Source organism: Vipera ursinii, assembly GCF_947247035.1.
Source record: "Vipera ursinii genome assembly, chromosome: 11".
Taxonomy (NCBI): domain Eukaryota; kingdom Metazoa; phylum Chordata; class Lepidosauria; order Squamata; family Viperidae; genus Vipera; species Vipera ursinii.
Window position 1 is genome coordinate 15,886,050 of NC_139524.1, and position 12,557 is coordinate 15,898,606.

Below are 12,557 nucleotides of genomic sequence, written 5' to 3' on the forward strand. Positions count from 1 at the left end.
GAGGAAGACTGTAGGGTCCTTGGTGCTCTCTGAGCTTGGTGGTTTTCTTGCAGACGTCTCACGTCCCAAACTAGGCAACATCATCAGGACTAGAGTTTGCGGAGAGGAAGAGGAGGAGGAAGACTGTAGGGTCCTTGGTGCTCTCTGAGCTTGGTGGCTTTCTTGCAGACGTCTCATATCCCAAACTAGGCAACATCATCGGGACTACAGTTTGTGGAGAGGAGGCGGAAGACTGTAGGGTCCTTGGTGATCTCTGAGCTTGGTTGTTTTCTTGCCGACGTTTCATGTCCCAGGCTAGGTAAGGTGTAGACTAGCGCTGATGATGTTACCTAGTTTGGGTAAAGAAATGTCTGCACGAAAACAACCAAGCTCAGAGAGGACCAAGGACCCCTCATGAGCTTAACAGTCCTTTATTTCCTAGCTTCTGCTGCTGTTTTTTCTTCTTCTTCTCTCCTCTATCCAGTTCTTTCCATTTATTTTCTGTTTTATCCCCGCAGGGAAGAACTAACTTTTGAGATGCTGGCACTGGAGCCTAGAGCCTCTGATGATGAAACGTTAGAGTCTGAAGCTTCGATTGGGACTGCCGACAGTTCTGAAAACTTGAATTTTGATTCCGAAGGAGCCATTTCGGACAAATCAGGTAGATACAAATTTGTCGGAGAAGGCGTCATAAAGGAACCGTCATTAAGTACATGAAGTTAACTATTCAGTAAACTATTCGGTAGTCGAGGTTTAAGAGTAAATCAGTTAAAACGTTACACTTGTTTGATCAGATACGAACAAACCGAAGAGGGCAAGCTAATATTCTGAAAACCCTTGTGGGAAATGTCCCCTCCAGGCAGTCTGATTCCATGGATGGGAATCAGGAGAGCTTCTTTGGACTTTCCCAGGGAATGTTGCCTCTTTGTCAGTGCCTTCCTATTGCTGCCTCTTAAGCCACCTTTGCATCTCTTCCCCGCTACCAGGCAGAAGTGTAACCTTCAACTCGGCAAGATCCATCAAGGCAGACCCGACCGGTACCTCTAGGTCTAGAAGGCAACTGCGCAAGCAGCAGGACTCTTTGGACTCAATGGATTCCTCGCTTCCTTCTCCATCCCTGTCGCCTTCTTCCTCCTCATCCTGCCTCCCTCACGTGACGAGGAAACGATTCCAAATCTACTCCAAATCGCCTTTCTATCGAGCAGCCCCCTCTGGGGACGCTGGTGCCCCGGAGAGATCGCCAGGACACGCCAAGGCCCCGGATGACAGGCCACAGTTCACCACCAGAGGGACATTCAATCCGGAGAAAGGCAAGCAGAAGCTGAAGAATGTGAAGGTCTCCTCCCCGAAAGCCAAAGAGCGCCCAGAGGGGTCTGCAGGGACAGGCCGGAAGCGTCACCCCGATGCTGCTGATTACGTGAGCCCTCAACAACTGGTGCTGCTAGGAAATAACGAGTTCATGGTATGAGTTGGCTGCGACAGCAGAGCAGAAGCATCTCCTCCACTTCAGTGCCCTCTGCTGCCACTCCGTTGTAAGACTGCTGCTGTCCCCCCAAGTCAGCATCTCCTCCCTATCTGTTGCTTGGAATCCTAGCGTTGCATTGCCAGTGGAGAAGTGGGGAGCCTCCCTCTGCCGTCTAGAATGAGCGGAGGAGAAAGTTCAGCTGTGGCCTTAGCTGACTTTAGCCTTCGGAACTCCGTCATTTCTCCGCGAGTCAGACTGGGAGTTTGCAGTGAAATCAGCCGGGCTGAGGGAATGATGGCGGGCGAACCAGGTTTGGTGGGCCCGCTTTTTAATGGGCCAGGGAATGTGTGGCAGCCAGCTGAGAACATCTGGAGGGCAGCCGGAGTTCTAGAGAGGTGTTCTTGATCTTGAGGGTCAAAGCCAGTGGTGGGATTCAGCCGGTTCGCACCACTTTGGCAGAACCGGTAGCTAATTTTTTTTTTGCCCAGGATGGACTTCCGGAAGCGGCATCCACACAGAGAACCGGTCGTTCACCTATTTGAATCCCACCACTGATCAAAGCTCTTGACTTTGGGGTTAGGTTTTTGCACTGGGATTGAGAAGTAATGAACTTCCTAGAAGGACACCGAGCTCTTTGTTCAGGGCTGTTTATAATGCACTCCATGGCATTGTCAGATGTGGTGGAAAATGCTCATTTTCACTCAAGCACTTCTTAGCTCCGTTGAGAACAAAGAGTTATTTATCTATCTAGTTTTCTTGGTTTAAACTTCTTGGTTGATGGTGTCAGAATAACCAATGCCAGTTTGATTCCAGGTCGGTCAAAGCCAAATATCTGTGCCGAATTTCCAGTAGCCATAATCGCAACGTAGGTCCTGTCCCTTGGGGCAGAAAATCAGACTCTTTTTAAGACTAAAAGAAAGTATTAGGGAACAGAACCATTTACTTTTCTGATTGTGTCTCCAGCCCAGTTCCATGCTGGTAGCTGAGCAGGCTCTTACGTTTCTTGACAGGCTGAGAAAACGCTACTTAAGCAAAATGCAAGCAAAGGAAAGGCTGCTGTTGAAGTCAACCAGTTTAACACACGATTTAACATCGCTTTCTTTGCTATACATCAGTATTAAAACAAGGCGCAATTTTTTTTTTAAAGAGAGACTACTTGAAACTCTTTGTTAGTATTATGGTTACTGAAGTTCAATGTAAATATAACTTTTTATGTTTATTTTCTTTTTCCACAATGTGGGACTTTATTAATGTGGGACATTTAAGCCAGAAGAGGAGGAGGAGGAGGAGGAGGCATGAGTTACTAGAAGTAATTCCAGGATCTTCTCAGAGTGGAACAATAAACAGTCGCCATGTTTTGCACCGGTATGACATTAGATCATTCCACCTGTATGTTGTGAAAAAAATGGCTATGTTGCAACTATACAACAAGAGCCCCTCCTTGAGGACAACAGAGTGGTCTGTTTAAAGGTCTTTGGGAAGCCCCATTTTTCAGTTCAGCCCATCGCTGATTTGTTTTTGTTAACAGAAAAGTTAGATTGCAGAGACCACCCGTGCTGAAATACCCGTCATTATTTTATTTTATTTTTACATTTGTTGAAAAGGACAGCGTGTTGTGATTAACTGCAGGAACCTGAGATAGTTGATCCTCTTTACAAACCACGCACACCTTTATCCTTTGAACGACAAGCTGATCCTAATATATTTCTCATTTCCCATCTAAGAGGTTTGATCGACCGTGTGTTGCAGCTGTTAATGTTTTAAAAGCGCCATTCCCCACCCTAAAATTGGAAGGAAGTTACACATTTATCTTGGAGCCTTGTAAGTCTGCTGCAGCCTGTGGCTGAATCGCAGTTGCATCTGACAACTGACGTAGGTTTTAATCTGGCACCATACAAAGCTGGAGCTCTTGACCTAGTAAGGGTATAGACAGACTGACTTTTCACACGTCAAAAGTTGTTTTAAACATCCAACTTGAATAAGTCAGAATCGGCACTCTGACTTAATGGCAGTGTAGCACTCACGAGAAATCCCCATATTTACAACCTTTCGTGTTACTATAAAGAGGCCTTATTAGAGATTTCAAACAGTTCTTTCAATGACTGAAGATGGCGTTTGCTATGTTCATCCAGCTGTTCACCGAAAAATCCCTTTTGTGTTTTTCCTGCTTCACAAAAGCAAAAGCTTTCTCCTTCAAACCTGTTGTTGGATTCCTTTTTTTTTTTTTTGCTCTTGGCCATTGAGGTTTAAATGTTTGTTTTTTACACCAACCTCTTTTGTAAAAACAATTCACCTAACCCTTCATTCAGGCGTCTCCATTCCGGAAGCATCACGAAGATGCTTTTACAAACCTGGTGAAGATTATCTTTGTCTTATTTTTTCTTGCAACCCGCAGTGATGCACCCAGTAGCTTTAGCCTCTAGTTCAGTGTTTCTCAACCTCAGGAAGTTTTAAGATGTCTGGACTTTTAATTCCCAGAATTCCCCAGCCAAAACGTCCTGAGATTGAGAAGCTGTAATACCTGCAAGTTGGTTTTTCTCATAAATTCTACACAGGGGATTGTGTAACTCCAAGGAGCTCTTATAAACTAGAAAAGGAACTCGGTAAGCAGGATATGGTTAAGTGAATGGATCCTAAAGCTGGCTCTTTACCAAAAAGCACCTCCCCCCCCCCTCTCTCTCTCTCTCACACACACACACACACACACTCCTCGCCACATATATCACTTTTACCATGCAAGCCTTACTCTTCCCCCAACCCTGTGCACCAAGACTTTTTCCTGCCTTTTTTTTCTTTTCAGATTCTCCCCTCCCCCCCCCCAGATGTCAATTGATTTTTGTGCTGAGAAATTCCAAGCTTCGCCTACAATCCTGGGGACTAATTTCCCCCCTTTTCTTCCAGCGGTAAAAGCTCTGTCCTTGGAATTGGTCCTGGAGCACTGAAGGGCAGGGCCCGATATCCAAGAGAGACTTTTGTTTGAACTTCTTCTGAATTTCAGGCAGCAAGAAATTCCTGCCTGGATTTCTCTGTGCTTGCTGTCTTCCAGGATCGCCCCGTCTTTTCTTAGCATCTCCACCCCAGGACAGCCTGTAGAGTTTTGTGGACCACCTCTGTTCCCACCCACGATATTAAGTGAATGTACTCCCCACTAGGAAGGACATTGGCAGCATATAATTATTTTTAACGGAAATTTTTAAAAGTAATTTATAAGTATACTGAGTGTACATTTTAAAAGCAGACTTATGTATTGTAAAAGGATATACTGTCCTGTGTCATATTCTATAAATTTTACCTGTGAGAGAAGAATTCTATAAATGCTTTATTTTGCTCACGGAGCTGGATGATGTGCAGTTAACTTGGTCAGCCAGCACACTTGTTATTTCGCATCTGAAAGGATTTCTTACACACACACACACACACACACACACACACACACACACACACACACACCCTTGTTAATGTTATTTTGTTACTTTTTTCTGAAACAAGGCCGTCATATTTGAAGTGCAATTTGTGTAATATTTCATAAGTACAATACTATTCTATGGCTGTACAAAAACAACTTTATGAACAAATAACCACCCCCCCCAGCTTATTAAAGAACAAAAGAATGGAAAATAAAGTGATAGTGGCAGACGTGTTTCCTACCTGTTGATGTTCATGGACACCCAACAAACGGATTATATTTTACTGCTATGTTCCTGGAAGAATGCTATGTTAAGGTTTTGGGCTCCTTGCCTGGTTTCCAGGCACCAATAATTGCTTAGAAAACTTGTTTAGTTTCTGATGTCCAGCAGAGAGTCTGCTACACTATCAATTAACACCCTTATTGCTTTTCATCGAGAAGTGGATACAGATTCCAAAGGGTACCTTCCAAGGGACCAACTGCTTCCTCAACCAGTAAATATTAGTGTGGTTGTCTGGTTTTGACCTGGAAACGTAAATCCTCTCTATACAGGGTCACGGAGAACATCGTTCCACTTTCCAATCCCGCCAAAGACTTTTCATGAGATTGTTTTCACCCCTGCTGATTGTGGTCCATGGAAAATAGGCAACCAAGCCCATAAGCCAGCATGCTTCTTCCAGATGGGAGAAGACAGCCTCCTGGTGAACTACGCAACAACTTAGTTGGGAAATAAATCATCTGATCTTTCAAATGTTGTGGAAACGGAAGAGGAGAGCAAATCCTGCATGTGGAAGCCTAAACAAGGCCAGCAAATAAAATTCGGTGTTCTAAGGAACAAGCGATCCCAAGCAATAATACAAGCTACTCATTTATTAACATTTATACAAGATTGCTCACAAAGTCCTCTCTGCTGACACCCACCAGCCGAAGAAGAGGATCCAATCTCTTTTTCCCCAAGCTAGATGTGCATTTGATTTTTAGCTCCTGTTTAAATTTTCAGTTTTTATTGCCAGAATAGGTTATGGAAAGGTGGACTATGGGCACAGTTAAATAAAATAAAGATTTAGGCTCCCGTCAGGGGTTCCATCATAGCTTCTATGTCTTGCATGTGGAAAGTAACATAGCTGGACATTCCCGGGATGAAATAATAGGAGCCTCAAGTACTCTTGTGTTCCGTATCCGAGCTAGCCAAGGCCTCAGTCTGGAACATGGAAGAAACTTGTCATTTCCATAGCAAGAGGCACTTCAGCTGTTTTCTGACACAAAATTGAGTTTGCTCATACAGGTAGTCCTCAACTTAATGACCACAATTGCACCCTAAAATTTCTGTTGCTAAGTGAGACAATGCTAAGTTGAGTTTTGCCCCAGTCTGCAGTCTTTCTTGCTGCCATTGTTAAGTGAATCACTGCACTTGTGAAGTTGGTGACACGGCTGTTAAGCGAATCTGGCTTCCCCCTTTGATTTTGCTTGTCAGAAGGTCGCAAAAGGGGATCGCGTGACCCCCGGGAGACTGCGACCGTCAAAAATACGCCTCAGTTGCCAAGTGTCTGAATTTTGATCACATGACCATGGCAGATGCAGCAACGGTCTTGTCAAGGGCCATCATAAGTACTTTTTCAGTGCAGTTACAACTTCAGATAGTCATTAAATGGAAGGTTGTATGCCAAGGACCACCTTTACTTTTAACCGTACTATTGATTTCATCGAATGTAGAGTTAAGTTTGACTAGCTTTGGATTCAATTCAATAGCTCAATGCTACAGTTCAACAGTTTCATCCCCACACTGTTGACCCTTGTGATAGTGCATCTGAAGCAGTTTTTGTACTGTGGGATGCCTTTTACAGTTGAATGACCAGCATTGCCTAGGTATAGGATCACTTCAGGCTTCCAGCCCACATCCCAAACATCTTCTGAAGAGGTTTCTCTGGTCTCTCCTCCTGCTTGCATTTCAGATCCAGAGGAACTTGCTTAGAACGTTCAACTGCTCCTCTAAAAGGCGTGTTAGTTTTTGAACATGTCACACAGCAGCTTCTCCATAGGGGTGTTCCCAATGGTCCTGCGGAAAAATAGAACCTCAATGCGTTCCGAAGAAATGAATTTCAGCGAAGGAAGCAGCAGCAGTAGTTTTCCAAACCTAGGAGGCGATATAGAAAGACATTTGTAGCTATTTCACCAATAGCGGAATGCTAGAATAATACCGAAGAAGCAGGAGCATGCCAAAAGTCAAAACAAAGTCTTAATTTGGTGCCCCCAAATTAACAAGGGTGCCACTGAAGATCTGAACAAGAAAGCTTCTCAGAATCTCAACGTTTCTATTATGTTGTTATTGCTGAAAAAATCAGTCAGAAAAAAGAGTTGCTTTCTTGAATAAAATACGGAAAGAATACTATAATGCTAGGTACCTGACTGGCTGACTAGGATAATGTATATGAGTGTGTTGTCCCAGCATCACTTGTGACTGATCCTGCAAATTTTCTACCTGGTCTGGATCCTTCAATCCTCTTGTTTCTTAAAAAGGAAAAAAGAAAAAAAAATGAAATTTCAGCAGTGCTACTTTGACAGAGATCTGATCCTTGATGCAAACTTTTACGCTCTTGAGGTCTGTGACAGTTATATAAAAATGTTTCTAATAGGTTGTATAAATTTTGGAGGGCTGGCTGAACACACACATACTCGTGCACAAATGTGCTCACTGTGTGTGTGAGAGAGAGAGTGTTATATGCAAAATGCAATTACATTTTCCAATAAAAGGCTACACAGAGCAAGAAATGCAAGCTAGACAAAATCACGAGATAAGAAAAACAACAGAAAACACAGCCTAATCATAGCTCTAATCAGTGTAACTTAAGACTGCCAGTTGTGTACTTCTCCATGCAGATTTGAATTTTGATTCTCTTAGCATTCCTTTAACTTTGCCTGTAACCCAAAATGTGCTTTTTCCCCCACCGCCAGCACTGGGTTCACCTGGTTTAAAAAGAACAATTGCCTTCATACAGGCAAATTCAGTGGGATCCACCGCCAGTGTTTTAAAGCGTGCGATTATTTCTTGCAGCGCACAGATATCCATTCCTCCAGATCCCGCCTTGGCGTGGAAGGTGGCGGTGAGCTCTGACAAAGCGAGGAGGGGGCAGGTGTCCAGAGGCAAAGACCACTGGATCGCACAAAGCAGGAACAACTCACTCCAAGCTTCTTCCAGTAAAATCACCTGCAAGCCACAAGATACGGAAGTTGAGTCCCTACAAATAATTTGGGGCAGGTTCGCTGAATAAACTTGAGCAAAAAACCCATCCAGATATATATTTTTTTCCTTCTATAAATCTCCTGTCGGCACTTTATTTATAAAAAGATAGCCCCAACTGTGAGCAATTTTCACCAAACCCGTAATTGCTATATCCCCTGATCCTTACATACGTTGGGCCCAAAAATAAGTGAGACGTGATTCTTTCAAGTGGAGTTCTTTGCTGTTTCACACCTATGGACAAAATCTTGCCAGTCTGAATCCTCTACCTGCATCTACGATACTTTCTGAGAACTATTAAGGAGGATCTACCTTCACCCTCATTCTCTCATAAAATATCCGGGCGGAGTTGCCTCTTCTGAAATGCAGCCTTTCTCTCTGCCTGGGAATCTGCTTCCTACTTCCTCCATTCCATCCGCCTCCCCACTCCATTCCATCACACATGCCAGCCACGCCTGCCTATTCCTTTATTATATTCCCCATGTTGGTTTTTCTTGACTTGTTCCCAGTAAATCCCTTTAAACAAGACCGTTCTATTTCAGCATCACAAGCTCTAAATTCAACCTCTACGTAGCAAAAGTTGCCAGCGCTTTATTAATCAGGTCTTAGAAACTTAGCCTTTCTCAAAGACTTGCTTTCTCGCTGGCTCAACTCCAAAACTGCGTCCTCTTGGCTAAAGCTGCCAGCTCCCAGACCTGACTCGGGAGGCTCACCTGATCACGAAAAGGTAGGTTTGAGAAAACTGGGAGGTTTTTTGCCCATTTCACAGCCATGAAAAGGAGTCGCGCGGAGATTTCATAAACACTTTCTGGGCCAGTGCCCGGGTGTGGGGATCGGGGAGCCTCTGTCCCCAGGTGTTCTGGCTCATTGCCGGTCACATCGATGTTTTCCTCTGCTATAAAGGAAAACAGCCGGTCACAGTGTTGTCTGCAGCAGTTAGTAAGGTTTGCAAACAGTTGCGGCGTGATTAAGAAAAATTGTGAAGAAGTAAATGAGCTTAGTTAAAGCAGAACTGTCACTAGGCCCCAGGTATCTCTTGGATATGATGTTTTCTATAGTGATCACCATATTGGCTATGTCAACATCTCTGGTGAACATTTGTTATCCCATCTGGCCCTCTATACATAGAATGAAGGCTACTGCTAAGCTTGTAAGCCGCCCTGAGTCTTCGGAGAAGGGCGGGATATAAATGTAATAAAAAATAAAATAAAAAAAATAAATTTGGGGGAAATAAATGCCACATACTTATTTAGGGGCAGTACATAAACCAAAAGGTCCTTTTGCTCTACCCTGAAAAGGAATTTCTGACTGCGTGTAAATTTGAGAAATGCCCTCAACACTCAAGTATGAAACAGAGGAATTGCCAAATGTGGCCCCCGATTACCCAATATTTTGTTTGGGGCCTGTGCTGAATCTGAGCCCAAGTGTCAGAATTCCTGATTCAGATAGTGTACCAATGACAAATGCAGTGTCTTCATTAAATTATCTCTATACTAACCTTGAGCAAAGCCACGATCCTAGGAACTAAGAGGAATTATTTTCCACACTTGTTTGTAGTGAAATCCTTCAAGGAAAAGATTCCGGATGCTTTGAAGCGCTGTGCCAGTTTTCTCCCCACCTCACCTGAGCTGAGTTTTTATTTGTGAGATAAGTTGCCTATGGACTCATCTTCAATCTCTTGATTTCCTTTGCTTCCATTCCTTCTCCAGCCCCCCCACCCCCCACAAATCTCTCTGGCTTGTCAATAACACAAGACTGGAAGCAAAAACAAGTCGAGAAAGGGCTGAGATCTTCTCTGAATTCATCCTAAATCTTAAATTTTCCTCTGAGAACTAGAATTGCACCAGCAGGGGGTGCCATTGTTTGCAGCCGGTTATCTTAAATTCTGTAGGGTTGATCACCCCCTTGTAAGAGTCACTTCAGGCAGACATACTCCCTTGTCCCTCTCTCAAGCACAGCTACCTACCGTCCTCTGGCTCCAGCTTGGCACAAGTCTCCGCTGTCATCAGGCTGGCCATAAAACGGTGGCTGTTGGGGGGAGTTACCCCTTGGGCCCGCAAAACCCCACCTATAGAGCAGCCAGGAGGGACCCTGTGGCTCTGCAGGGAAGGGTGGGGTGGTGTCGGAGCAGCCTGGGTGGTGGCCACATGTTCCGGCTGCTGTTCCGAATGCAGGTCCGTGGAGTCAAGGTGCACGTGAGCCATGCTGCGTGGCTGGCGTTCGTTCTGAACCGCTGGAAGCAGAGGAAGGTCAAGATAAGCACCCAGGTGGGCAGAGAAGGCTTCATTGCCTCCTCTTGAGGGTGTTCACCTAACTCAGGGGTAGGCAACCTCGGCTCTTTTATGACTCATGGACTTCAACTCCCAGCCCCTGACCTAACGGAAGCAATCATCTTTGATTTCAACCCCTTATGCTAGTAGTGACTTCAGAAACCACAGGTGGCCCGAGGTCATCCTGAAACATCTATGGTGGGTCTCCTAATCCAGCTCCTTCACCACTATTCCACCATGAGTGTTGGGCTGAAAGGGAAAGAATTCCAGGTCCAAGTCCCCCAGAGAATTCTCATGGCTGGGGAGAGACTAGAACCGACGTCTTGCCCCTCCTGATCTGAAGCCACCACTGGTTCTTGGAGTTGCAGAGATACTCCCAAGTTCTGGTTCTTCCTTAAGACAGGGAAGCCAGGTGGAGGATTCTTGTCCCGTTGTTCTCAGCCCAAGCCACCTCACAAGGTTGCTGTGATGGGGAAAACAGGAAGAAGGGGCATTGCATACACAGCCTTGAGCTGTACAAAATAAAGGGGACTGGAGGCTAAAACATAGAAGGAACGGTTGCTGGAATTGGGAATGTCTAGTCTAATGAAGAGAAGGGCGAGGGGTGTTCCAATATCTCAGGGGTTTCCCCCAAGAAGAGGGAGTCAAGCTATTTTCCAAAACACCTGAAGGCAGGACAAGAAGCAACGGATGGAAACTAATCAAGGAGAGAAGCAACCGAGGAGGAATTTCCTGACAGAATAATTAACCAGTGGAACAACCTGCCTCCAGAAGCGGTGAATGCTCCAACATTGGAAGTTTTTAAGAAGAGACTGGACAGCCATTTGCCTGAAATGGTATAGGGTTTCCTGCCTGAGCAGGGGGTTGGACTAGATGACCTCCAAGGTCCCTTCCAACATTATTATTATTATTATTATTATTATTATTATTATTATTATTATTATTATTATTATTATTATTATTATTAAAATATCTGAGGCACCAGGTGGAGAACGTTTGCCTGTAAGATCCGCTTGCCAAAGACTTATCCAGTCCAGTTTACAGCTCAACCGAGAATCGGCCCTTTTTCCCAGATTCGGGTTTACCGTCTTTATTCATGCCCGCCTGGAGACATTTCTTCAAGCGACAAGCTTGGCACTGGTTTCGGTGTGCTTTGTCCACAGGGCACATTCCACTGCCAACCTGGCACCTGTCAAACGGACGAGATAAGATTCTATTACCGGTAGATGTATCTGCCAGGAATTCTATTTTGGGGGTGGGGGGGTTGAGATTCTGTGCTATATAATACGTGAAAGAGCGACAGAAAGGCTAAAACCTCTGGGTTCCCGGAAAGTTGCTGTCACAGAACAACTAAATGTTTCAAGAGCCACCTAATCTACATTAACTTCTTTGAAATTGAAATTTGTCCTCTAGAAGCCAAGAGACACACCAAGCATTGATGTTTCAGGACTGAGAAGAAAAACAGTGCTTCCGTTTTGAGATTAGGGCAGGAAATATCCCATCCACGCCTGAAAAAAGAAAGCATGTCTAGATGGGCAGGGGAGATTAAGATGTATCACAAAACTAGAGGTCACAACTCACAGGCTGCTGAATATGGAGATCAGAGCTAAGAATGCAAAACTAAGGGTGTCCCTTCACCTCCTCTCCAAGTTCAGCATGTTGCATTGTGTGAAGGCGCTTTCTCCATGCAAACGTAGAGGAGTACAAAGAGGAGCTAATCTGTTGTAGGACAAAAGTTGGAAGCCTCTTCACCTTCTCGAAGCTTGACTGCATGATTATAAATTGTTTATTCTCCCTCTACTCCAACAATAGCATCCATTACCTATAAATGAGCTTCCGGCGGACACTCCGCTTGAAGAAACCGCTGCAGCCATTGCAAGCGTAGATGCCATAATGCTTCCCACTGCTGGTATCGCCACACACTTTGCACAGCAACACGGGACTCCCTGCTTTTCCTGGAGCCAGACTAAGCTCTGCGCCAAACAAAGAAGAGGACAGTTAAGGACCGGATGGATGCAGCACACAACAAAGGAGGCGAAGCCAAAAGATTTTCAACAGAGGATGTGAAGGGACGACGGACCTTCATTCCGTTGACAGTTCATCCCTGCCTTGCCTCACTCTAATTTTACCTTGACTTGCTTTACAATTATTTATTTATTTACTTTCCAAGTTCAGTTTGTAACAATTGACAAAAGTAGA

The 12,557-nt window shown here is 44.6% G+C and overlaps 2 protein-coding genes across 2 annotated transcripts in view; one reads left to right on the top strand and one right to left on the bottom strand.

The window, feature by feature from the left end:
* Positions 1-5,078, top strand: part of MYO9A (myosin IXA) — a 92,209-nt gene extending 87,131 nt beyond the window's left edge. Inside the window, exons 44-45 of the mRNA XM_083371214.1 lie at positions 498-640; positions 966-5,078. Of these exons, the coding sequence (XP_083227340.1) occupies positions 498-640; positions 966-1,447 (625 nt within the window). The 3' untranslated portion in view covers positions 1,448-5,078. The remainder of the gene's footprint in view (positions 1-497; positions 641-965) is intronic.
* A 1,773-nt stretch (positions 5,079-6,851) lies between these two features.
* Positions 6,852-12,323, bottom strand: NR2E3 (nuclear receptor subfamily 2 group E member 3; the record flags this gene model as incomplete). The annotated part of the gene is made up of 7 exons (XM_083370963.1): positions 12,181-12,323; positions 11,444-11,547; positions 10,055-10,321; positions 8,802-8,983; positions 7,815-8,055; positions 7,253-7,358; positions 6,852-6,984 (listed from the first exon to the last, which is right to left on the bottom strand). Exons 2-7 carry the CDS (start codon positions 11,526-11,528, stop codon positions 6,852-6,854), a joined length of 1,014 nt encoding a protein of 337 aa, XP_083227089.1. The 5' UTR covers positions 11,529-11,547; positions 12,181-12,323.
* Between the last annotated feature and the right edge of the window lie 234 nt (positions 12,324-12,557).